General features: G+C 42.5%; 1 protein-coding gene across 1 annotated transcript; it reads left to right on the top strand.

Moving 5' to 3' along the window:
• Positions 1 to 383: 383 nt before the first annotated feature.
• Positions 384 to 26957, top strand: LOC132396279 (sialic acid-binding Ig-like lectin 15). The gene is made up of 5 exons (XM_059973801.1): positions 384 to 464; positions 7653 to 8033; positions 10671 to 11063; positions 17859 to 17961; positions 19772 to 26957. The coding sequence occupies exons 1-5, from the start codon at positions 404 to 406 to the stop codon at positions 19803 to 19805; spliced, it is 972 nt and encodes a 323-aa protein (XP_059829784.1). The 5' UTR covers positions 384 to 403; the 3' UTR covers positions 19806 to 26957.
• Positions 26958 to 27978: the final 1021 nt, after the last annotated feature.

Here is a 27978-nt window from a genome sequence, read left to right as displayed (position 1 = left end):
GCAGAAGCCCGAATAAATGATGGAAATTCACCAGACCCATCCCAAAGGGATTCACGAGTTGGTGAAAGCGAGTAAATGAGTTTTGAAATGCTTTGGTATCCTCCTTAATCATATATGCCACTGAAACTTTATTGCTACCCTTTGCTCTCTCAAGTTCAGTTTTAGGAACACGTCTGAACTCTCCGAACTCCCCAAGGTCTCTTCCGTTTTCATATGTTCACGGCTGAAGGCGTGTACGTGTTCCTGCAACATACCAACCCTGTTCAGTCATGAATCAGTGATTTATCTAATTATAACCAATTTATAAGAGTTGCGGATCTTTAAGGAAATGACGAACACTTCGTGCAACTTCTGTATTTCAGCTTTAGTAAGGAAAAAAGGACACCAGACTAACGCGTTGGCGATGCGCTCTCTCCGGCTTTGTCTCTGCACGGTTCTGCTTTCCGTATCAGTCCGGGGATACAGTAAGTGTTTCCCATTATCCTCATTATCTCCTTGTTTGGGTTTCCGCTGTGGCAGTTCTGCAGATGTTTGAGCGCTGTATCACACAGAGGGAGTGGGAGGTTGTTGGGAAACTGTCCAACCGTAAGCGCTCCTATCTGATCCGCCTTCTTGACACACTGCACACCCTCAGGTGGAGGTGATCTGGTAGTCGGGCAATTGGAGAAATACACATATAGATCCCAGAGTTTTGTACCCCAGAGTGGAACCCTCGATAAACAGGAGGCGATGGCGGAGGATCGGGTGTTAAGTTTAAATAGATCAGCCGAAAACTTTTTCAATAGCGGTGAGATCTAGCGGTGCCGAATGGCCTCCTGCTTCTAATTCACACTCCGGATGATCTCCTACAGTTAAGGAGGTCGGAGGGATTCCTAGTTGGAGGAGGGGAGGTGAGAAGTTAAAATTATGAAGAGTTTGGACTATGGGAGGCTCTTCCCATTGATGGGCGTGGTAGGAAATTACGTCACAGAACGAAAGTGAATCGCTAAATAACTAAACAATTGCTCGGGAACATTATTCCCACTCTGACCGTGTTCGGAGTGAAACGTGGGGCTGGAAGTGGGCGTTGAAAAGAGGAGCGGGACAAGTGTCTGAAACGGAATTCGTGGGGCTGCGGGTAGAGGATGGGGGAAAACGGGACTGGGTGGGTTGTTCTCATAGACAGGCAGTATGAAATCAATGGGCTGAATGTCCTCCTACCCTGCTGCAAGCTTTCTGTCACTCCGAGGGAATTCTTAGAACTCTTCTGTTCGTAACCGGTGCCTCAGAATAGAAACATAGAAAACCTACAGCGCAATACAGACCCTTCGGCCCACAAAGCTGTGCCGAGCATGTCCCTACATTAAAAATTACTAGGCTTACCCATAGCCCTCGAATCTCCAAGCTGTTCCCCTCTGAAGGATTGTTAAGGCCAACAGATTCCGGGAACAGACAATTACAACCCCCCGAAACCCCGACAGGCTTCCAGCATGTAACCCACTCCCGGGTATCCGTTATTATATATAACCTTGGTTCTAAGGTTGTCAAGCCGAGGAGTGGTAGTGCGCACAAGCTCCCACTACCTAAAATTGCTCCTCATGGCAGGCGCCTCAAATAGCCTCTGACAACCAAGTCCAACTCCTGGCCTTCTCGTGTGGCTTCGGCTCTAAGCCCGGCGGAACCGTTTCTACTGACAGGAGAAGGGGGCGAAGGCGGGTTCTGGCGCCTTAAAACCGATGCTTCGGGTAGATGGTGCTCGTCAGTCTGGGAGTGTTACACGGGGCGACGGAGGAGAACCCAAGTGCAGGACACTGGCACGTCGACTCATTTGGGGAGGATGGCGTAGACCTGAACGTCGAGCAGGAAACCAGACGGATCTTGACAAGGGGACGGGATTCCCAGGGACTTTATAGAAATTAGAGCGGAACTTAGAACTACCATATAACATATAACGATCACAGCAGAGAGACAGGCCATCACGGCCCTCCTAGTCAGTGGCGAACTCTTAACTACCGGTTCTAATCGGTACAGGGAACGAAGTATCACACGAGAATTGACCAACGAACTAGCAACCTGTGATAGAGTCGCCATCGTATTTATTTCCCAGTCGCTGATGAAAGCCAGGTGTTCCATTATTGGGTAACTAGCAGCAATTGACTGAAATTGGAGCATGATCAGGGAGAAAGAAGTGTTAAAGGGAACCGGAACCATGACAGTACCCCCACCCCCCAAATGGGAGCCTCCTTGTGTTCCTCCAGGCTTGTCTGGATTGTCCCGATGGAAGTCCTAGATTAGGGAAAGGTCTAGGATAAAGGAGCGGGGGACCCAGGAACGTTCTTCAGGACCGTACCCCTCCCAGTCCACCAGGTGTTGGAGGCCCTTGCCCCGACGGTGCACCTCTAGCAGTCGTCGGACAGTGTATGCCGGGTGGCTGTCGATGAGCCGGGCAGGGGGAGGAGTCTCAGCTGGGGGGCACGAAGGCTGACGGAGACAGGTTTTATCTGGGGCCCATGAAAGGTTGGGTGAATACGCATGGATTTAGGCAGCGTGAGGCGAACCGCTGTGGAGTTGGTAATCCTTTCGACCTTGAATGGTCCCAGGAAGCGGGGGGGGCGAGTTTCCTAGGTTCGCATTTGAGCGGGATGTCCTTGGCGGAAAGCCACACCATCTGCCCCGGTTGGTACTCTGGTGCTGGAGTCCGGTGTCAGTCGGCTGTTTTCTTATTTCGGTTTGTCGATCTGAGTAGGGCCGTGCGAGTCTCCTCCCCAACCTTCCGGCACCGATCAACATGGTCCCGAACCGACGGTACCGCGATCTCTTCTTCCTGAGCGGGGAACAGCGGGGGGTTGTTACCCAAGGGAGCACTCGAACGGGGACCTCCCAATGGCAGAGCTCACCAGGGAGTTGTGGGCGTACTCAACCCACGGGAGATGGTCACTCCAGGTTGACGGGTGGTTTGCCGTTACACAACATAAAGTCTCCTCCAGGTCTTGGTTGACCTGTTCCGTCTGCCCGTTCGTCTGGGGGTGGAGGTCGGATGAAAGTCTGGCCGTTGCTCCTAGGGCTCGACAGAAGGCTCTCCATACCTGCGAGACGAACTGGGGACCCTGAACGGAGAGGATGTCCGCGGGGATTCAGTGCAGGCGGAAGACGTGGCGGACTAGAAGATCTGCGGTTTCTTGCGAGGATTAGAGTTTAGGGAGGGCCACAAAATGCACCGCCTTGGAGAATCGGTCTACCACGGTGAGGACAGTTGTGTTTCCGCGGGAAGGGGGTAGACCGGTGACGAAGTCTAAAGCGACGTGGGACCAGGGACGCCCAGCTACAGGTAGGGAATGGAATAATCCCGCAGGTGACCGATGGGAGGCTTTTCCACGGGCGCAGACGGAACATATGGAAACATAGAAACGGGTGTCAGCGTCCATGGAGGGCCACCAGAAATGCTTCTTCAGGAGGGTCAGGGTCCGATCGACTCCGGGATTGCAGGGGAAGCGAGAAGTGTGTCCCCACTGTAGGACCTGTGATCGAACAGCATCGGGTACAAAGAGGCGATTGGGAGGTCTGGTGCCTGGGTCGGGTTGCGTCCTTTGGGCCTCTTTGACTTTGGACTCGATCTCCCAGGTGAGAGCAGCCACTACACAGGATGGTGGAAGAATGGTCTCAGGGTTGGGAAGATCCTCCTCGGAAACGTATTGGCGGGAGAGGGCATCAGGTCGGACGATAGGTGAGGGAGTACCTGAACCGGCCAAAAAATAATGCCCAACAGGCCTGGCGGGAATTCCGGCGTTTGGCGGACTGGATATATTCAAGATTCTTGTGGTCTGATCAGACGATGAACGGGTGTTCCGCCCCCTCCACCCAGGGCCTCCACTCCTCCAACGCCAGTTTGACAGCTAGTAGCTCCCGGTTCCCCACGTTGTAGTTTCGTTCAGCGGGAGACAGTCGGCGAGAGAAGAAGGCACAGGGATGTAGTTTCTGATCCGGGCCCGAACGTTGCGACAGTACCGCTCCCACCCCGGAGTCAGAGGCGTCAGCCTCCACAATGAACTGACAGGAGAGGTCCAGTTGAAACAGATCGTGGGCAGACGTGGAATGCCTCTTCAGTTCGGCGAATGCTGAGTCCGCCTCGGAGTCTCAAAGGAAAGGTGTGGCAGGTGAGGTAAGTCGGGTGAGGGGGGCCGTCACCTGATTGTAGTTGCTGATGAACCGGCGAAAGAAGTTCGCAAACCCCAGGAACCGTTGGAGTTGCTTGCGGTCCGTGGGTTTGGGCCACTCCGCCACTGCCCGGATCTTCTCGGGATCAGCTCTCACCTGTCCCCCCTCGATGATATAAAGGTAGGAAGCTGACCGAGGGGACGTAGGATCGGAAGGTGTAGAGTCTCTATGGGTTGAGTTAAGGGTAAAAGGACCCTAATGGCAGTTGTTTACAGGCCTCCAAACAGCAGCCGGAATTTGGATTACAAATTACAGCAGGAGGTAGAAAAGGCCTGTCAGAAAGGCAATGTCATGAGAATCGTTGGAGATTTTAACAAGAAAGTGGACTGGGAAAACTAGGTCAGTACTGGACCTCAAGAACGAGAATTTGCAGAATGTCTAAGGGATGGCTTTTTAGAACAGCTTGTTGTTGATCCCACGAGGGGATCGGCTGCGCTGGATTGGGTGTTGTGCAATAATCTGCAGGTGATAAGACAGCTTAAGGATAAGGAACCCTTAGAGAACAGTGATCACAATATGATTGAATTCACATTGAAATTTGAGAGGGAAAAATAAAATCCAATGTGTCGGTATTACAGTGGAATAAAGGAAATTACAATGACATGAGAGGGGAACTGGCTGAAGTTGACTGGAAAGGGTCATTTGCAGGAAAGACAGTAGAGCAGCAATGTCTGGAGTTACTGCGTAAAATGAGGGAAGTGCAAGTCAGATATATTCCAAATAAGAAGAATTTTTAAAAGGGAAGAAGGACACTACCATGGCTGACAAGTGAAGACAGAGCCAAAGTAAAAGCAAAAGAGAGAGCATACAAGGAAGCCAGAGCTAGTGGGAAGATAGAGGATTGAGGAGCTTTTAAAAACTTGCAGAAGGAAACTAAGAAGGTCATTAGGAAGGAAAAGGTAAATTATGAGAGGAAGCAGGCGACTAATATCAAAGAAGATATTAAAAACTTTTTTTAATATATAAAGGGTAAAAGAGAGTCGAGGGTAGATATAGGACCAATGCAAAATGACGCTGGAGATATTGTAATGAGAGATGCAGAAATGGCAGAGGAACTGAATGCGTATTTTGCATCAGTCTTCACAGTGGAAGACATCTGCAGTATACCGGACATTCAAGAGCGTCAGGGAACTGAAGCAGGTGCAGTGAAAATTACGACTAAGAAAGTGCTCAGGAAGCTAATGGTCTGAGGGTGGATAAATCTCCTGGACCTGATGGAATGCACCCTCGGATTCTGAAGGAAGTAGCTAGAGAGATTGAGGAGGCATTAACGATGATCTTTCAAGAATCGATAGATTCTGGCATTGTACCGAAATACTGGAAAATTGCAAATGTTACTCCACTATTTAAGAAGGGTGGGAGACAGCAGAAAGGAAACTATAGACCTGTTATCCTGACATCAGTGGTTGGGAAGTCGTTAGAATCGATTGTTAGGGATGAGATTACGGAGCACTTGGAGGCACATGATACGATAAGCCAAAGGCAGCATGGTTTCCTTAAAGGAAAATCCTGCCTGACAAACCTACTGTAATTCTTTGAGGAATTACAAGCTGGGTAGACAAACAAGATGCAGTAGACGGGGTGTATTTGGATTTTCAGGAGGCCTTTGACAAGGTGCCGCACATGAGGCTGCTTAGCAAGATAAGAACCCATGGAATTACAGGGGAGTTACTAGCATGAGGGGAGCATTGGAGCATGAGTGGTCGGCAGAAGACAGAGAGTGGGAATAAAGGGATCCTATTCTGGCTGGTTGAAGGTTACCAGTAGAATTCCGCAGGGGTTGATGTTGGGACTGCTGCTTTTTACAATGTATGCCAATGATTTGGACTATGGGATTAATGGATTTGTGGCTACATTTGCCGATGATACAAAGATAGAATGAATGAAATTAATTTATTTTGGTCAGCACAAACATAACAAAAAACACCATTTACAATGATGATTTCATAAGAATGATTTCATAGGACAAAATTGCAACAAAACACATAGATATTCTTTAAAACAGACCGAAAGTGTGTAGGCTGAAGCTACAGCTTATTACGCTTACCCCTCTTCCCTATACAACAACATATTTGGCATCGATCGTCACATCAAAAACAAAAAAAATCATAATCTTTTAACACAAAATTCAGTTCCAAATATCATTTATTTACGTTACTCCCATTCACTTTAAATCATGTATTTTATATTTGTTCATTAAATAATTTTAAAATAATTAAAAAAATATTTTAATAGGTGGAGGGGCGGGTGGTATTGAGGAAACAGAGAGCCTGCAGAGAGACTGCGATAGTTTAAGGGAATGGGCAAAGAAATGGCAAAGGAAATGCGATGTTTTAAAGTGTATGGTCATACCATCCAAGTGTATGATCATACACTTTGGTGGAATAAATAAAGGGGCAGACTATTATTTAGATTAGGAGAGAATTCGAAATGTAGAGTGGCAGAGGGACTTAGGAGTCTTTGCTGAAGATACCTTAAAGGTTAACCTCCAAGTTGAGTCGGTTGTGAAGAAGACGATTGAAATGTTGGCATTCTACTCTGGAGTTATAAAATATCAGAGCAGGGATGTAACGTTGAGACACACGTGAGACCATATTGTTTGCAGTTTTGGGTTCGTTATTTTAGAAAGGATATACTGACATTGGAGAAGGTTCAGAGAAGAGTCACGAGAAAGGTTCCCGAAATGAAAGGGTTACTGTATGAAGAACGTCTGGCAGCTCTTGGGCTGTATTCCCTGGAGTTCAGGAGAATGAGGGGGAATCTAACATTCCGAATGTTAAATGGCCTGAACAGATTAGATACGACAAAGTTATTTCCCATGGTAGGGGAGTCCAGGACAGGAGGGCACGACTCCAGGATTGAAGGACGTCCATTTAGAACAGAGATGCAGAGAAATTACTTTAGTCAGACGGTGGTACGTATGTAGAATTTGTCGCGACGAGCGGCTGTGGATATTGGGTGCATTTAATGCAGAGACAAATTGGTTCTTGATTAACCAGGGAATCAAAGAGTATGGGGAGAAGGCAGCGGAATGACTGGAATGATTGAATGGTGGAGCAGATTCAATGGACCGAATGGCTTACTTCTGCACCTATATCTTATGGTATAGTATTATACCGGTGATAATAAACCGGATTTTGAGTTTGTAGCGATATAAAAACCAGGCTCTCCGATATGTTACGATAGCACGTGGGACTACAGCTCAGACTGCCGTTCAGTTTTCTTCTGAAACTCTGTTCACCAGCTGTTTTGATCTCTCTCTCTCTCTCTTCTCTCTCCTCTCTCTCCTCTCTCTCCTCTCTCTCCTCTCTCTCCTCTCTCTCCTCTCTCTCCTCTCTCTCCTCTCTCTCCTCTCTCTCCTCTCTCTCCTCTCTCTCCTCTCTCTCCTCTCTCTCCTCTCTCTCCTCTCTCTCTCTCTCATACTCACGCCATTTCTGTCTGTCTCTCCCTCTCTGCAGACTATTCGATTGGTGCTTGGTCAATGTCCGGCGCTGATGTGGTCTCTGCGGTGGAAGGGGCCTCCGCTGTGTTACCGTGTACTTTCACCCACCCACGCATTGAAGTCGCCCCGAACGGCTCTGTCATCTGGTCCAAGATAGGATCAGGTGCTGCACCAGTGGTTTTTAACTGCACATTTTTCGCTCCCGGCCGCTCCCGGTGCAATATGACACAGGAAGCTGGAGGAGGGCGGTTCGGATTCGTGGGGAACCACGGTAAGAGAGATGCCTCGATAATGGTGGAGCGTCTGAACCGGAGTGACGGTGGTCAGTATCAGTGCCGGGTGGAGCTCAATATTTATAAACTTCGATCAGTGGTTCTAACGAAGCTCTCTGTGACAGGTGAGGACCAAATTTCAGGTACTGTAGCTGCCTCGGATCCCCATGGTCCAAACCTGATCAATAAATGTTGATCAGCTCCACGTGGGAGCGAAGCGTCGGGGATCCTGACCCGGGTCCCTCTCCATTAAATCCTGTTGGGCAGTGTGCTTGAGGAACTGCATAGCGTTGGCTCTGGTATAGTTGGTCGGGCTGTTTGCTATAAAAGTGTTGCAGCTTTATAAAACTTTGGAGAGCCCACATTAGGAGATTTCTGTGCTGATCTAAGAGTTGCATTTGACAAAGGGTATTGAAGTGTTGGAGAGTATTCAGGAAGTGATCAATGGATTGGGAAGTGGTTGTGAACAGGAGAAGTTGGACAATATTGGCTTCTTTTATTACGAGCAGCAAAGGGCGGGGGCATGGGACTTGGTGAGTGATCTGATAGCATTTAAACTCTGCGAATAGAGACAGTGTAGAGTCAGGGACTTTGACAAGTGACCGAATGTTCTCCTTTCTGGCTGTAAGCTCTCTGTCACTCCGAGGGAATTCCAGGAACTCTCCTGTACGTTACAGGTGCCCAGAAAATCTCCAAATTCTTCCCCTTCTCCAGAAAACGAAGCAGCAGAATTATAAAAACCAACAGTCCAGGGGACCAGAGAAGGCAAATACTTGAACGTATTGCTTTCAGGTAAAGTGCGAGAAAGTTTAAAGAGGTTTACACTGGCACTTTTTTTCGTACACAAAGAGTGGAATATCGGAAGTAAAACAGCACAGTGCAGGAATTGACCGTTTGGTCCGCAAAGTCTGTGAGACCATGTTGGCGAATTAAATCCCATCTACCCACACATAATCCGCATCCCTCCAAAACGGGCATATTCATGTTCGTATCCAAAACTGCCATATCTGGCAGTTCAGTAGATGGAAATTGATCTGCAAAAAAAAAAAAAAGGCCCTGTCCTTATCCTAATGAAGATGTGCAGGTACTGGAGAAGGTTCAGTGGAGCTTCGGAAGAGTGATTCCGGGAATGCAAGGGTTAACGTATCAGGAGTGTTTGATGGTTCTGGGTCTGTACTCGCTAGAAGACGGGGTGGGGGAGGTGGAAGTGTGGGATGAGTATCTTATTAAAACGTACCTCATATTATTGAAAGGCCTAGATTGAGTGAACGTGGAGATGATGTTTTATATAGTGGGGCAATCTAGGATCGGGCCACGGCTTTAGAATAGAAAGCCATCCCTTTAGAAGAGAGATGAAAAGGAATTTCTTTAGACAGAGAGTGATGAATCAGTGGAAGCCAAGTCATTGGGCATATTAAGACGGAATTGGATATGTTCTTAATTAGTAACAGCGTCAAAGTTTACCGGGAGAAGGCTGGAGAATCGGGTTGAGAGGGAAAATACATCAGTCATCATCGAATTGCAGAGAAAAATCAGCGGGCTGAATATCCCAATTCTACTTCTATGTCTTATGGACTTGTTATGGTCCCCCTCGCTACTGCCTTCTCTGGCATCTCACATACACGTTGAAATTCAGATACAGTCTCAGTGCGACCTGGCTTCTGCTGTTGCGCCTAGAAAAGTTCACCACAACTCCCCGTCCACTCTAGCAGTACTATGTATATATGTATGCAGAATTGCTGCTGAGAGGAACAGTCACGGGGGAGCCCTGTACTGACGGTTCCGTCCCCAGCCTCTCCTGGTGGTCATCCAACTATCTGCAGCCAGCACCGTAGGTGTGACCACCTACCTAAAAATCTTTCTTGTAATACTCCCAGCGTCCCGCAAGATCCTAGATACGTTCAAGTACGCTCTAATAACGTGACTGATTCTAAGGAAAATCTTAGCTGAACTTGCTTGCTCAGACTCCTGAACCAAAGCCTCGATGCATATACTTAACTACTGCACCGCAGCTCAAACACAGCTCGGACAAAAAGGACGCTCCACTGGGTCCTGCTATTTTTTAAAACCTACAAATTACGAAATACTAGATCCGAGAATGTTTATTGTCCTTTTTGCAGTACACGACTGTAAAGGAAAAAGAAATGACTGTTACTCCAGATCCGACGCAACATGAAATACACAATAAATATAACAAACACAATTATAAAAGCAAAGCACACACACGCAATAAATATAAAAACAATCCCTCTAAAGCCCAAGGTACACGAAACTGAGTGTGTCCATATATACTGGAGATAAGATTAACCTATATATGTAGACTGTACGTACATAAAGTGGTGGTTGGTATCTGTAGACAAGGTGACTCTGACAGGAAATGATAAAGTCGCATAGTGTCTCTTGGCCCGAGGAACTCTTTTTGGTCGCAGTAGAGCCTATGAAAACACTTACGTCGGCGTAGGGATGACGGGTGGAGTGTAAGTGTGAAGTGGCAGCTGGTGGAGGGATGAAGGGTTCTGAGGGGCTGTGGAGAGTGCTGGTGGAGTGGGTTAATGGGTGGAAGTGCTGATCAGTCTGACAGCTTGGGGCAGTAACTGTTTTTGTGTCTAGTGGTCTTGGCATGGACGCCGCGTTGCCTCTTCCCCTGATGGGAGTGCCACAAACAGTCCACAAACAGTGTTAATAAATATAACTACAGTATTGAAAACCAGCTCACACCTTCCAGTTGCTGTAACGCAAAAAAATGTTCGTCCTTCCCTCAGCTCCCAAAGAGAGTGTCTCTGTGATGACTGGAACCAAGGGAGCTTCGGCCGCGTTACCCTGTGTGTTCACACGGCCTCGGCAGAGCCTCACCGCACACACGGTGACGTGGATGAGGAAGGAACCCTACCGACACATCGTCACCTTCATGCACCAAGGAAATGGATCGTGGGCAGCGGAAAACGGAGTGACTCGGTACGAGCTCGTCGGGGACCCAGAACTGGGAAACGCCTCGACCAGGATAAAGCAGCTGAGTGCGGAGGACACCGGTGGCTACCTGTGTCTGGCTGAGTTCAGGGACTTGGACAAACATTATCCACACTTCCACGGACAGCAGCTCAATCCCCCATATATCCATGTGTTTCAGAGTGAGATCCGGCTGCAGGTCAGACCAGGTAAGAAACCATTGACACATTCTGCAAGGCATGGGGAGGAAGACAGAGGGAGGAAGGGGAAGAGGAATGGAAGACGCATCTAACGACGATCAGGCGGCTGTAGCCTGGCCTCTGACAGTCTGGACAGTAGGAATCTGGGCTGTCACATGGAGAGCGGGGTTAGGGGGGAGATAAAAGTGGTAGCGGGTTTAGAGAAGGGTTCAGTGAAACACGGAGAGGCCAAGAGAACCAGCTGGAGTATGGCAGACCAGAAATACAACACTCTGTCGTTTTGTTTAATAATGGAGTAAATAACCCTAACGAGAGTTGGATAAGGGATTGTCCAATGTTCATCTAGGGAAACATGGAGAAACTTAGTAAAGCGGCGGGATCTCGGTAAGTAAGGGAGTGTTTACTGGAGTAAAGATGTTATACAACAATCTTATAAATATTGCATAATTACATATAATCCTTTCTTTCTTTCTAAATCTTTTTATTAATATTAGTAATATGGACAGAATACAAATGATATATTGATAAAGAAATTACCAACATATAAATTCCATTGCATATGAAAAAAACATACATAATAGTTACAATATAAATGAGTTTACCAAGACATAAGCCATAAAATATATGTATGAACATAGTAAGTCTAAATATTTCATAATATATGATATAAAGAAAACAGAAAAAAGAAAGAAAAAAAACAAAAAAATATAATGCAAACCTAGCTAATCTAATCTAATAACTAATATAGAAGAAAAAAGAAGCAAAAAAAGAGAGAGAAAAAAAGGGGGCTGTTTATAATATCTCACAAAAATAAGTATTCATCAATGCCGTCACTTCCGGTCCTCTCAAAATACATAAGCTAAAAGCTGGGAAATCAAATGAACTTGGCACAGGGTCATATTACATCATATGAAAATGTTGAATAAATGGTCTCCATAACTTTTCAAATTTAATAGAAGTCTCAAAAGTGCCACTTCTAATTTTTTCTAAATTTAAACATAACATAGTTTGAGAGAACCAATTAAATACAGTGGGAGGATTAATTTCCTTCCAATTCAACAATATAGATCTTCTAGCCATCAGAGTTAGAAATGCAATCATTCGACGGGCAGAAGAAGATAAATGCAGTGAGTCTAAGATTGGTAAACCAAAAATTGCGGTAATAGGATGAGGTTGTAAATCAATATTCAAAACCACAGAAATAATATCAAAAATATCTTTCCAATATTTCTCCAAAAATGAACAAGACCAAAACATATGAGTTAAAGACGCAATTTCAGAATGACATCTATCACAAATAGGACTAATATGAGAGTAAAAATGAGCTAATTTATCCTTGGACATATGGGCCCTATGTACGACCTTAAATTGTATTAATGAATGTTTGGCACATAACGATGATGTATTAACTAATTGAAGAATTCTATCCCAATTCTCACTAGAAATACTAAGACTAAGCTCTCTTTCCCAATCCTTTTTAGTCTTATAAAGAGGCTCTGAACGTATCTTCATAATTATATTATAAAGTTTTGAAATAAGCCCTTTTTGAAAAGGGTCTAATTCAAATAAACTCTCCAAAATATCTGAAGGCACAAAATTTGGAAACGTAGAGAGTACAGAACTTAAAAAATGTCTAATCTGTAAATATCTAAAAAAAATGAAATCAGGGCAAGTTATATTTGTTGGATAATTGCTCAAAAGACATGAAACAATTATCTAAAAATAAATCAGAAAATCTTAGTAATCCCTTAGTTTTCCAGCCGAATAAGCTTGATCTATAACAGAAGGGTGAAAAAAACAATTAGATACCATAGGACTATTTAAAACGAATTGAGTCAACCCAAAAAATCTCCGAAATTGAAACCATATACACAAAGTATGTTTAACTATCGGGTTGTCAATTCGTTTCGGCAATTTAGAAAGAGCAAAAGGGAGAGAAGTCCCTAAAATAGAACCCAGAGCATAAGCTGATACCGATTTAGTTTCTAAACTCACCCAACTAGGGCCAAAAGATCCACCCCCATCTTTCAACCAACAATAATTACATATAATTAAAGGTTCACGAGAATGATTCCTGGAATACAACAGTTAACGTATGAGGACCATCTGATGGCTCTGGGACTATAGAACACAGAACATAGAAAATCGACAGCACGTTACAGGCCCTTCGGTCCACAATATTGTGCCGACCATGCCTAGAATTTCCCCACCGCATAGCCCTCTATTTTTCTAAGCTCCTTGTATCTATCGAAGAGTCTCTTAAAAGACCCTATTGTATCCACCTCTACCACCTTCGCTAGCATTTCATTCCATGCACCCACTACTCTCTATGTTAAAATCCTACCTCTGACATCCCCATTGTATCTACTTTCAAGCACTTTAAAACTGTGTCCCCTCGTGTTACCCATTTCAGCCTGGGAAATAGCCTCTGGCTATCCACATGATCTATGCCTCTCATCATCTTATACACCTCTATCTGGTCACCGTTCATCCTCTGACACTCCAAGGACGAAAGGCCGAGTTCACTCAACCTATCTCATAAGGTTTGCTCTCCAATCCAGGCAACATCCTTGTAATTCTCCTCTACACTCTCTCTATAGTATCCACATCTTTCCTGTAATGAGGTGACCAGAACTGAACACAGTACTCCAAGTGGGGTCTAAGTAAGGTCTTATATAGCTGTAACATTTCATCATGCCTCTTGAACTCAATCCCGTAGTTGATGAAGTCTAACACACCATATGCCTTCTGAACAACACTGTCAACCTTCACAGCAGCTTTGAGTGTCCTATGGACATAGTCCCCAAGATCCCACACATCCTCCACACTGCCAAGAGTCTTACTATTATTATTATTATTATTATTATTATTATTATTATTATTATTATTATTATTATATTCTGTCTTCAAATTTTACCTACCAAAATGAATCACTTCACACTTATCTGGACTAAACTCCATCTCCCTCTTCTCAGTCCAGTTTTGCATCCTATCGATGTCCCGCCGTAACCTCTGACAACCCTCCACACTATCCACAACACTCCCAAATTTTGTGTCTTCAGCGAACTTACTAACCCACCCTTCTATTTCTTCATCTACGTCATTGATAGACAGCACAAAGAAGAGAGGGGTCCTAGAACAGATCCATGCAGAACACCACTGGTCACCGACCTCCATGCCAAACACGAACCATCCACAACCACTCTTTGCCTTCTATGGTCAAGCCAATTTTGGATCCACAAAGCAAGGTCTTCTTGGATCCCATGCCTCATTACTTTCTGAATGAGACTTGAATGGGGAACCTTATCAAATGTCTTACTGAAATCCAAATACAAGGGCAGAATCTCCCCTTGACAAAGCTATGCTGACTGTCCCTTATCAGATTATTTCTCTCCAAATGCTCATAAATCCTTCCTCTTAGGATCTTCTGCAACAACTTGCTCATCACTGAAGTAAGACGCACTGGTCTATAATTTCCTGGATTATCTCTACTCCCTTTCTTGATCAAGGGAATATGTTTGCAACCTTCTAATCCTCTGGGACTTCTCTAGTCCCTATTGATGATGCAAAGAGAATCATCAGAGGCTCAGCAATCTCTTCCCTTGTTTCCCAGAGTAACCCGGGGTATATCCAGTCCAGTCCCGGCGACCTATCTAACTTAATACCTTTCAAAAGCTCCAGCACATCCTCTTTGATAATGTCTATACACTCCCCTATGACTATTGTTCTGGCCGACTTCACACTTCCTTTCTGAGGCTCAGAGCCAAACACAGTGCTATTGGTCTGGCTGCTGCTGCCTTGCCTAGATAGGTAATCTCCCTCAGCAGTACCCAAAGGGGTATACCTTTTGCTGAGGGGAATGGCCACAAGGGGACCCTGTACTGACTTTCTTCTCTCTCTACCTCTCTCGGTATTCATCCATCGACTCCCTGAATTCTGCACTCTGGGTGTAATTATGTGCTCGAAAGTCATATCTGCCAATTGCGTTCCCTCCTGGATGATCCCTAGTTCATACAACGACAGCTCCAGCTCCTTAACGTGGTCTCTCATGAGCTGGAGTTGGCTGCACATCCCGCAGGTGTAGTCATCAGGGAAACTATCATGTTCCATGAATTCCGACATCCTACAAGAGGAGCATTCCACTGCCATATCTGCCATTCTGCCTGCACAGTACAATGGGAATCCAATACCAAATCCGCGAACCTGACTCTTTGGCCTTGGCGTCTTCTGTGGCCTGAGTCCAAGCCTGATGCTCCCACTCTCACCGCTGGCCTACTCCAAACAATGGCCGTCCCGCTTGCCCCTTCTATACTTTCATTTACTTCGCAGTGCTGTGCTCTCGACGCTGATCGAACCTCTGGAATGTGCGAACTCCCGCGAAGCAATCCTTTGATAATAGCTTCGCCGACTTGCGAGTAAACTCTTCACAGTGCTCTGCTCCCAACACAGATTGGACTCTGGACTATTCTCGCTAGTTTAGTACAATGAGTGGGACAGGAGAGGGGACTCATTGAAACCTATTGAATATTGAACGGCCTGGATAGAGAGGATGTGGAGAGAATTCATATAGTGGGGGAGACTAGAACAGCCTCAAAATAGAGAAACGACCCTCAAGAACAGAGATGAGGAGGAATGTATTTAGCTAGAGGGTGGTGAATGTGTGGATATCATTGCCACAGATGAATGTGGAGGTCGTCTTTGGCCTTTAAGTGGAGATTCATAAGTTCTTGATTAGCAAGGACATCAAAGTTTATGGGGAGATGGCAGGAGAATGGGGTTGAGACGGTTAGTCATTCATGAGAGACTGGCGGAGTTGACTCGATGAGCCGAATGTCCTTTGTCTTATGATCTATAGTCTTACTGTAGGTTTATTTTTTGTTCTAACATTTAACCCCTGTCATTGTGATCTCTACATTGGAAGACACAAAAGATCTCCCAGATGTAATAGTGGCCAAAGGAACTAGGGTAATGGATGAACTGAAGGAAATTTATATTAGGCAAGAAACGGTGTTGGGTAGACTGTTGAGTCTGAAGGCTGATAAATCCCTGGGACCTGATGGTCTGCATCCCAGGGTGCTTAAGGAGGTGGCTCTAGAAATCGTGGATGCATTGGTACTCATTTTCCAATGCTCTATAGATTCAGGAACAGTTTCTGTGGATTGGAGGGTGGCTAATGTTGTCCCACTTTTCAAGAAAGGAGGGAAAGAGAAAACAGGGAATTATAGACCAGTTAGCCTGATGTCAGAGGTGGGAAAGATACTGGAGTCAATTATAGAAGAGGAAATTACAACACATTTGGATAGCAGTAGAAGGATCAGTCCGAGTCAGCATGGATTTATGAAGGGGAAATCATGCTTGACTAATCTTCTGGAGTTTTTTGAGGATGTAACTATGAAAATGGACAAGGGAGAGCCGGTGGATGTAGTGTACCTGGACTTTCAGAAAGCCTTTGATAAAGTCCCACATAGGAGTTTAGTGGGCAAAATTAGGGCACATGGTATTGGGGGCAGAGTACTGACATGGATTGAAAATTGTCTGGCTGACAGGAAACAAAGAGTAGCGACTAACGGGTCCCTTTCGGAATGGCAGGCTGTGACCAGCGGGGTACCGCAAGGTTCGGTGCTGGGACCGCAGGTGTTTACAATATTCATTAATGATTTAGATGAAGGGATTAAAAGTAACATTAGCAAATTTGCTGATGACACAAAGCTGAGTGGCAGTGTGAAATGTCAGGAGGATGTTATGAGAATGCAGGGTGACTTGGACAGGCTAGGTGAGTGGGTGAATGTATGGCAGATGCAGTTTAATGTGGATAAATGTGAGGTTATTCACTTTGGTGGAAAGAACAGGAAAGCAGATTACTATCTAAATGGAGTCAAGTTAGGAAAAAGGGAAGTACAATGAGATCTAGGTGTTCTTGTACATCAGTCAATGAAAGCAAGCATGCGGGTACAGCAGGCAGTGAAGAAAGCTAATGGCATGCTGGCCTTTATAACAAGAGGAATTGAGTATAGGAATACAGAGGTCCTTCTGCAGCTGTACAGGGCCCTGGTGAGACCCCACCTGGAGTATTGTGTGCAGTTTTGGTCTCAAAATTTGAGGAAGGACATTCTTGCTATTGAGGGAGTGCAGCTTAGGTTCACAAGGTTAATTCCTGGAATGGCGGGACTGTCATATGTTGAAAGATTGGAGTGACTGAGCTTGTATACACTGTAATTTAGAAGAATGAAAGGGGATCTGATTGAAATATATAAGATTATTCAGGGGTTGGACACGCTGGAGGCAGGAATCATGTTCCTGCTGATGGGTGAGTCCAGAACTAGAGGCCACAGTTTAAGAATAAGGGGTAGGCCAGTTAGAACAGAGATATGGAAAAATTTTTCACCCAGAGAGTGGTGGATACGTGGAATGCTCTGCCCCAGAAGGCAGTGGAGGTCAAGTCTCTGGATGCATTCAAGAGAAAGTTAGATAGAGCTCTTATAGATAGCGGTGTCAAGGGATATGGAGAGAAGGCAGGAACGGGGTACTGATTGTGTATGATCAGCCATGATCATAGTGAATGGCGGTGCTGGCTAGAAGGGCCGAATGGCCTACTCTTGCACCTATTGCCTATTGTCTATTGTCTACATTCTTAGTAATATCTTTTACTTGTTCATTCATACATGCTTAATCTTCCGTAGTTCTGTCAGTATAAATCTGCTAAATTATATGTTCAGATCCACATCTACAGATTCTAATCTGTGCAAATTATTGGTTTTTCCCCTTTGCCTGAGTTTGGATTGACCTCTCTCACTTTCTCTTCAGGGACAGGCGCTTCTGAAACCGTGCTGATGTTGTGTATCCCAGTCGGACTGAAAACTCTCGCCCTTTTAGTGATGGGCGCCGTTCTCTACTGTGACAAACTCAGGTACTGTATGTACTAATGCCGAAGGCTCATGCCGTGAAATCCAATTCACTCAGACAGTCAGTGGGCGTTGGGAAGTGATTAAAAAACTTGAAGCGTCCAGTCGGTATTTGCCTATGAACACCTCATTTTCACATTGTTGGCCTGGGAGCTTTTGATAATGCAGAAAATGGTTGCTGCATTTTCTACATCATAAAAGTGACTGCTTCAAATGTGTCTAACGGCTGTTCATATTTTGAAAAAACCTTTCGTATCGAATGTACCTGGTAAATGCCACCGAATGATAGAAAAATGGAGGGACATGTAGGAGGGAAGAGTGCCACAGTAGGATAGCAGCTCAGTATATTGTGCCCATTTCTCTTATATTATGGACAAACCGTTTCCTACTTATTTTACAACCTCTGCCTGTCATGTCCCCAATACCTTGCATTTACTAACACCTTGTATGCCTATTTCTCTCTGTTTCTCAATAATCATAAGAGATAACAGTCAAAGTCTATTCTCCAAAAACTGCGCTATAGGCAAAATATCGCATCTTCCACTTGTAAAAAGATGTCCCTTTAGAGCAAAGGATTCAACGAATTTATTGCCACAATCTGCTGAGGGTATATTTAAAGTGCAGATTGATAGGATCTTGATTTGTGAGAGTGTCAAAGATTACGAGATGAGGGCAGTAGAATGGGTTGAGAGGGATAATAACTCAACCACGATGGACTAGAAGACCAGAATAGAAGGACCGAATGCCCTAATTCTGCTCCGAGTCTTCTGGTCTTCTGGTCTTAATCTGAGTATGGTACTATTTATCAGTATTATCCCTTAGTCCAAGACCATCCTCCTTACTACCAACACTACCTACTGTATGATTGACGTTAGCCAAACACCCCACACCATCAAAAACACAGCATCCCTACCGTGAAGTACGGTGGTAGCTGCATCATGCTGTGGGGATCCTTCACTGAAACAGGTCTGGGAAAGCTTGTGAAGGTAGAGGGTAAAATGAATAAAGCAACATATAGGGAAACCCTGGAGGAACACCAAGAGAACTGCGACTTGGGAGAAGATCTGTTTTCCAGTAAGAAAATGATCCCAAGCATAAAGCCAGAGCTACACAGGAATGGTTTTAAAAAACACAGAGTTAATGTCCTGGAGTGGCCAAGTCAGAGTCCAGACCTCAATCCAATTGACAATTTGTGGCTGGATTTGAAAAGGGCTGTTCACTCATGATACCCATGCAATCTGACTGTGCTTGAGCAGTTCTGCAAGGAAGAATACAAGGACAATTGCAATGACCAGATGTGTAAATTGAATAAAGACCTGTCCACACAGACTCAAGGGCGTAAATGCTGCCGAAGGTGCATCTACTAAATACTAACTTGAAGGTGGGGTTTATTACTTATGCAATCAATTATTTTGTGTTTTATATTTTTAATTAATTTAGATCACTTTGTAGTGATTTGTTTTTACTTTGACATGAAAAAGTCTTTTTCTGTTGATCAGCGCCAAAATGCCAAATTAAATCCACCTTGATTCAACGTTGTGAAACAATAAAGCATGAAAAATTCCGGGGGGGGGATACTTTTCATAGACACTGTATATTGTGTGTCACTGTAAAGCTGCCAATTCATTATGTATCTGGGCTCATCTCCAATTTTGTTGTCAAACACTGATACCAACGATAATATTTATCCTGTGGAAAATCCCGTTCAAGTCTCGATCTAAATCCCTTCAAAGGTTGTAAGTGAATGGGGAGGCCGGATTAGGTCTTATTTTACAACTGCAGGGTTTGTGTTAATTGGTCTTGTTCTGTCCACAGAAAGGGAGAAGAGTCATCCAACACAGGAGGCTGAGAAGACCAGATTGCCAAGAATCAGGTGCAGCCGCCCCGCCCCGCCTCGCTCCATCATCTTACCACACTCTGGGTGCGGGCACTTCTGCTCTTATTTCCAAATTGCTTTCCGATTTTATGTGTTTTCCGGTTCCAGCCCCTCTGACATTCAGCAATTTTGTTCTTGTCACGCCTGTCTTGTCCTGTTAGAATTTTACTCGGCTCTATGAGTTCCCTTTCATTTCTCTCAACTCCAGGGACTATGGAGCCAACTGATTCCACCTCTCATCAGGTCAGTTCTGCACACCCTGGGATCCTCATAAACTTTCACTGCACTCGCTCTGTGACAAATCACCCCAACTCAGACAAATTTAAAACTACACAGACTTCAGACAGGGACTCACCAAGACCCTGTACAGCTATAGCAAGACATCCTTTCTTCTGTTCTTAAAATACCTTGCGATGAATGTCAACGTAACAGTTGCTTTCTAGATAATCACTGCTCAACTTCTGTTCTTCGTGTACCGGGAAATCCATTTCCTTCCTCCCTCTCACCATTCAGAAAACAATCTGCATTGCTATATTTAGCCTCATGTTTGTCTACATTAAACTGCCTCTGCCATTCCTTTGCCCTCCCGACTAACTGCTGCAAGTCACATAGAAAAATTGTCATCTCCTCCGGGCATTGCGCCACCCTCAGAGCTGGAGGTGTTAAAATTATTTCCCTCATCAACTTACTTGCTGTCGACTTTGAACAACTGGGCATAAACACAAATGCCTCTAGTTGGCCTCCAATTACTGACTGCCACCTGGGAAAAGACCTGTTTCCTCATCCATTTTGTTGTTGGAATCAGATGTTTTAAATCCAAAGTTCTTCCAGATGCAGACAGCATGGGAATTTAAAATGCAGCCTAACCTTTTTTGAGAAGAGGAACGGGGCAAGGGGCAGAATGGCCTAGTTCTTTTCCAGCTCTTGCTCTATCACGCCGAATAGACCAGCACAGCACACTCAAGACCTTTCAGCCCATAACGTTGACCCAACTTTTTAACCTACTCCAAGCTCAGTCGTGTGACTCAGTAGAGTAGCGGTTATGGCATTGAGCACCAGTCGGGGTTGAATTCCCACCGCAGAGATTTCCTGGTGGTGGCCGATGGAATAGCAGCAATTTTCTGTTGCTCCAACTCTAATTAGCTTACTATTTCCAATCTGTCTTGAAACCTCCTTTTTAAGTGTGATTTTTTTTTCCATTATGGCTACATTATGGGGTGGCAGAGGTACTAAAAAGGATGATCTCCCTGCTTCTTTGGATTCTACTATGGATTTGCTGCAAAGTCATACACGAGAAAACTCTGAGAAGTTTCAACAATTCAGCTGTGACTTTAAACAAATAGATGGTATATTGAATTCTATTCAGCAAACACTTAAGGAACACGATATACGTATAAAAACTAACGAAGCAATATTGTCGTCTCTGGAAACGGAAGTGGATGAACTGCAAAAACTTTGTGAAAAGCAACCAAAGTTCAACGAAAAACTAAGACAGAAGATTATCAACATAGAAAATAGAAGTAGAAGGAACAACCTACGGGTTCTGGGTCTCGAAGAATTAATCGAAGGTAATCATCCTATGGAATTCTTTGAAAATTTTCTGCAAGAATTATTTCTGGAAATTTTGGCATCTTTGCCTGTGATTGACCGAGTTCACAAGTCCCCCGTGTTTCGTTATAACAGAGATAGACCAATATCTGTAATCATTTGCTTTCATGAATTAAAAACAAAGGATCCGTTAATACGTGAATTTCGTCGAAGAGGCATGCTTCCCTATCGTGGCGGCAAGATTAGAATCGTGGAAGACTACACACTGGAGGTTATGCAGGAATGTGATAAGTTCAAAGAACTATGTCCAAATTTTTAATAAGGATTTTAAACTGTTATCCAGCCCATCTCAGAATCACACTGAAAAACGGATCTTCCGAATGGTTTCGAAAGCAGAAGCTGAAGCAGAAAGGTTTGTAAAATCCGAAGGCTAGCTGCTTAGTCTGTCTTTACCTGGGAAACGTATAGCTCACAAATCCCGCCAAAACGGCATGGTTCGTTAGAAAGTGCAATATTAAGATTCCCGAAGACTATTTGCTCGAGGTAATGCAGGTATGTGCTAAGTTTAAACAATCTTTGCTGGAATTTTTTTTATTAAGGGTTAACCCATCCCTTGGGTACCTAGTTTGCCTGCGAATCACATTAAAGCTGGACCCTTCGAATGGTTTCTTTGGAATGCTGAAGCTTAAAGATTTTTTTTTAAATTTAAAAGCTAACTGCTTATCCTTTTTTCATGAAGATATAAGATTAAACGTTTAATGTCTTCCAGTATGAATAATGGTAACGTTTACTTTTGGCAAACCTTTGTAACCAATTTCCTTTTATATTTTTTAATACTGTATTTTTGAAATGCGAGAATTGAATCTCTTGTCTGGAAATTGTTTAGACTAGATTGGAATATAAACAACTTGAAACTATTTGGAGCGATCACGAGGTATTTTGGGGGGTTGTGTTGTAGATGTCGGCTTCCTATGGGTCGACTTTCTTTCTTTGGGAGGTGGTTTTTTTTCTCAGAAGCTGATTTCGAATTTTTTTCACCCAACTTGTTGCTTGGTTACCATTTCACAAGGTTTAAGGATTCGTTTTAACTTACATTTTAACCCTTTCTTTAAATTATTCTAAAAATAGACCAAACCATTAATCTACTCAGTTTTAACATGAAAGGGTTAAATCATCCTGTCAAATTAATAAGATTTCTGCTTATATCAGGAAATTTAAGGCCCCTATTATGTTTCTACAAGAAACTCACCTACGCAAATGTAATAATCTACGTTGTTTTAGGCGTTGGAAGGGTATTTGTTTTCATTTGTCTGTTCACGACATATCTAGAGTAGTTTCGATTATTAAAGATAACACACTTTCCTTTGTCCAACATAAAGTTGTCTCTGATACTAATGGACTTTTTTTATAGTTTCAGGAAAACTAGATAATAAATTAATAGGATTTGCCAATGTGTATGCCCCCAATGTAGATGATCCAGGATTCTTCGAGCGTTTTTGTTTTGTTTCTATCAGATCTGAGTCTTTATTGTTTGGTGATGGGAGGAGATTTTAACTGCTGTTTGGACCCAATCTTAGACCGATCATCTTCTGAACCAGCGTCTCTTAACAAATCAGCTTTGTTTATTCAATCTTTTTTTTATTGAAATGTGGCATTTTGATATTTGGCGTTTCTTACACCTTTTAGATGGGGCGTACTCGTTTTTTTCCCATGTTCATCATACATTTACCAGGATTGATTTTTTTTATTGATAGTCAAATGATTTCATCAGTTCGTTCCTGTAAATATGAAGAGTTTGCTGTTCCAGATCATGCTTTTGTATTTCTATCTTTAAATCTCCCTGGTTTTCCTCAAACAAACAGAATTTGGCGTTTTAATACAACTTTGTTATCTGATAAGGTATTTTTAAAATTTATAGAGAGGCATATTATATTATTTTTGAAGAGAATAGGAAGGAAGAGACTTCTAATCTTATTGTATGGGACACTTTCAAGGCCTATATTAGAGGACAAATTATTTCTTATACTGCGAGCGTTAAGAATAAAGCTAATAAAGAAAGAATAGATCTAGCCAACCAGCTGAAACAATTAGATCAAAAATATGCTATAGCTCCAGATCCTGTTTTATATAAAAGAAGTGTTGAAGTTAAGTCTAAATATGATCTTCTGTTAACGTATCCAATTGAAACTGAACTTCTTAAAGATAAAACTCAATTTTGCGTTCACAGAGATAAATCAGGCAACGTATTGGCCAACCGATTAAAACCTTTTGTAGTTAAACGACAAATTAAAGAGATTTGCAGAACAAACGGGGATAGGACAACTGATCACTCTGAAATAAATGATACCTTTACAGAATTCTATTCTAAACTTTATAGTTCTGATTCCTCTAAAGATAATACTGTAAGAAACAATTTCTGGATCAAATAAATATCCCTGCACTTTCTGCAGATAACTGTAAACAGATGGATCAACCCATTTCTTATGACGAAATTGCCGAGGCTAATATGTTCATTACACTCGGGGAAAGCTCCGGGCCCAGATGGATTTTCTGGAGAATTTTATAAGGCTTTTTCTTCATTAATTATACCGCAGTTGCACTTAAGTCTTTCTGACTCTTTCTAATTGGGTAGCTTGCCTCAATCTTTCTATGAAGTCTGTATGTCACTTATCCTAAAGAAGTAGAAGGACCCAACTGAATGCTCTTCATACAGGCCAATATCATTACTCAATGTTGATACTAAAATCCTTTCTAAAATTCTGGCTCGAATTTTTAGAATAGAAATTCTACTTTCTATTATTTCTGATGAACAGACTGGTTTTATTAAAAAACGACATTCTCATTTTAATATGTGCCGTGTATTAAATGTTACTTACTCTCAATCCCAGGAGATATTGGAATATGTGATATCATTAGATGCTGAGAAAGCCTTTAATCGGGTTGAATGGCGTTATTTATTAAAAATCTTAGAAAAATTTAGTTTTGGACCAGATTTTATTCATTGGATTAAATTACATTATTTATGTCCTTCTGCCCTGGTTGATCAAAATTCCAAACCATTTAAACTTCATTGTGGAACTAGACAAGGCTGTTCATTGAGCCCTTTGCTCTTTGATCTAGCTTTAGAACCTCTTGCCATTGCTTTTCGAGAATTTAATGATATCTGTGGTATTTTAAAGAGAGGTGTTACTCATAAAATCTCGCTTTACGCGGATGATATATTGCTGTTCATCTCTTATGTTGAGACCTCGTTACCTTGCATTCTTTCTTTACTCAGTTTTAGCCAGTTTTCAGGATATAAATTGAACCTACATAAGAGTGAATTATTTCCTTTAAATAATTGGGTATCAATTAATGCTATTCTCCCTTTTAAATTTGTAAGTAATCAAATTACTTATTTGGGTGTAACAGTTGCTAAGAATTCCAAACACCTGTTTAAAGAAAAAAATTCTTACTTTATTGAATTATGTAAAAAAGATACCATTAAATTGATCACCTTTTTCAATAACGTTGATTGGACGAATTAATTTTATTAAAATGAATATTCTACCTAAATTTATATATCTTTTTAAGGCTTTACCCATTTTTATTCCTAAATCCTTTTTTGACTCTCTTGATTCTATTTTATCCTCTTATATATGGAAAAATAAACATCCTTGTTTAAGTAAAGTTCATCTTCAAAAATCTAAAAAGGTCTGGAGGTTTAGCCTTTCCTAATTTTAGGTTTTATTACTAGGCAGTTAATATATGATATCTTATGTTTTGGCTATATTATATTAATCATGTAGATTTTCCGGTAAGTGTTTCATTAGAAGCTAAATCTGTTGACAAATTTTCTATTATTTCTCTTCTTGGATCCCCACTTCCTTTATCTGTAAGCAAACTAACTGATAATTTAATAGTTAAACATATTCTGAGGATCTGGATACAATTTAGAAAACACTTTGGTTTATTGAGATTTTCCCTTTCAAGCTCAATTTATTCTATTTTTTTTAAACCCTCTATGATTGATTTAGTTTTTAAGGAAAGGACAGATTGGGTATTGAATGATTTTGGGATCTGTTTGTTGGAGGAGACCTTTCTTCATTTGAGCAATTGTTGGCTAAATATAGTTTACCCAAAAGTCACTTTTTTAGATATTTACAAATCAGAGACTTATTAAGATTTCAATTATGTACATTCCCTATAAGCTCAGATAAGAACTTACTAGACGTAATTTTTAGTTTGACACCTTTTCATAATGGTTCAATACCTAAGATTTATGGCATGTTACTGGAGATGAGGAATGTTTCTTCAGACAAAATTAAAAATCTCTAGGAACACGATTTACAGGCATCGCTATCTGAGGAAACTTGGAATGAAATTTTTAAACTGGTTAATACTTCATCACTATGTGCTCTTCATTCCCTCATACAATTTAAGGTGGTACATAGAGCTCATATGACTAAGGATAAGCTATCTCGTTTTTATTCAGATATACCTCCCTGCTGTGACAGATGTAATAATGGAGAAGCTTCATTAATTCGTAAGTTTTGGACGTCCGAATCTTGAAAAATATTGGAAGGAAGTTTTTAAACTTTTTCCTTACTTTTTAAAGTCAATTTTAAGCCTAAACCTCTGATGGACCTATTTGGTATTGTTACAGGACAAGATTTTAAGCTAAAGACATCTGACTTACATACTTTGGCCTTCAGCTCTCTTATAGCTAGGAGGATGCTTTTGTTTTATGTTTTTCTTCCTACTCATGCTCAATGGTTATATGATGTTATGTCGTGTTTAGATGTAGAGAAGATTCATTGTTCAATTTCTGAATCTCGTCAAGATTTTCAAACAATGTGGGGACCTTTACTGAATTATTTTCAAAGCCTTCAATTTGTTATTTAAGCTCAGATGTTGGCTATTATTAATTTTTATTATATAAGAAGGTATTTACCTTTTCTTGGTAGGGGTTAGAGTGTTTTTTGTAATAAATTAGTATAGTTTAATATAAATAATGATTAACATATGATTACGGGGTAATGTAATTATTATTATGATCAGACAAAATGTAACTGTTTTAAAAATCTTTTCTGACCTTTTGTATACACTTTCTTGTATTCTCTATTCTTCTATGTATATTGGAATATTGGAAAGAATTCCTACCGCTGTCTGGACTCAGGGTGCTGGGTCATTAAAAGAAGACAGATTGGCTCTGAGCCAATCTGTTATTGTCAGTCTCGGGGGTGGGGAGGGGGAAGCACCAATAGCTGATTCATTCTTTACACTAATTTCATCACATAAGCTGTAAAGTCCAGAACCTCAGGACACACGGTAATAGTCTGAAATGAGCAGATATTTCCAAGTGTGATGAAGTTACAAATTTGAGTAGAAAATTCTTTACACCCAAATAGAGAACAGACATTTTTGTCTCCAGCAGAGAAGTAGATGGTCATCCATTAAAGTGTAGACTGCTGGGCTGGATGACCGAATGGCCTACACATGTTAACATGGTGGAAGAGGAGGGACTGAAACTGCGAGGGAAACAGGGAGGTGGATCTGGGCCATACGCATTGAGGGATGAAGCTCAGGAATGGATAGAGGAGGGACTGTTTCTAAGAGGGAAACAGGGAGGAGAAGTTGGGGGAATGTGTGGGGTCGAGGGAGGGGGACTCTGTGGAATTGAGTCTGGTTTCAGATGCAGCACTCGGAAAGGGCCCAACTTTCAATTGTGGTAAAAGTTGCAGGCAGTCTCCAGCACATCTTTAAGTGCTGACTATTAACACAAATGGTGTAATAAATCTATAAACGTATCTGAATCTGAATTAATACGACCTTGGATGACCTGTGTATGTGGTATAGATTCCTTGCAAGTCCAAAGTAAATTTATTATCAAAGTACTGTATGTATTTATCACCATGGTCGACCATAAGATTAATTTTCATGCAGACATTCACAGCAGGACAAAGAAATATAGTAGAATCAATGAAAAACTATATACAAAGACTGAAAAGTAACCAATGTGCAAAGCAAGTTAAACCGTGTCCATATAAAAAAAATACAAATAAATAAAACCAGATAGATTTGTTAAATAGTTAGATAGATATTTATATAGACAGCCAGATAGATAGATAAATAGTTAGACAGAGAGAGAGAGATAGATCGATCGACAGATAGGTAGATAGATAAGTAGATAGATAGATAGATAGACAGACAGACAGATATATAGGTAGATAGATAGATAGATAGGCAAACATACAAAAAACTTGATTTGTATGGTCCTTGAAATTGAGCCAATAAGTTGTGTTCAGTGATCAGTTTTGTGTTAAGGTGAGGGCAGTTTTCTACGCTAGTCAGGATTCTTGATTATTGAAGGATAATTTCTGTTCCTCAGCCTGGTGGCGTGGGACCTAAAACTCCTAGATCTATTTCCCGATGGCAGCAGAGAGAAGACAGCATGACCTGGATGGTGGTGTGGTGGGATCCCTGATAATGGATGTTGTTTTTCTGGGGCAGCACTGCTTGTAAATGTGTTCAGTGGTGATGGGGGGAGAGGGTGGGTACTGCCCAGTCCTGTGACGGACCGGGCAGTAACCATCATTTTTTGTTGGTGTCTCCATTC

Source organism: Hypanus sabinus, chromosome 7 (genome assembly GCF_030144855.1).
Source record: "Hypanus sabinus isolate sHypSab1 chromosome 7, sHypSab1.hap1, whole genome shotgun sequence".
Classification (NCBI taxonomy): domain Eukaryota; kingdom Metazoa; phylum Chordata; class Chondrichthyes; order Myliobatiformes; family Dasyatidae; genus Hypanus; species Hypanus sabinus.
The sequence above is the reverse complement of the archived record's forward strand: the minus strand, read 5'-3'. Positions and strand labels throughout refer to the sequence as shown.

Coding starts and splice junctions, on each gene's coding strand:
- LOC132396279 (XM_059973801.1), top strand. CDS start 404: ATGCGCTCTCTCCGGCTTTGTCTCTGCACGGTTCTGCTTTCCGTATCA. Junction 465..7,652: donor CGTATCAGTCCGGGGATACA/GTAAGTGTTTCC, acceptor CCCTCTCTGCAG/ACTATTCGATTGGTGCTTGG. Junction 17,962..19,771: donor CTCTACTGTGACAAACTCAG/GTACTGTATGTA, acceptor TTCTGTCCACAG/AAAGGGAGAAGAGTCATCCA.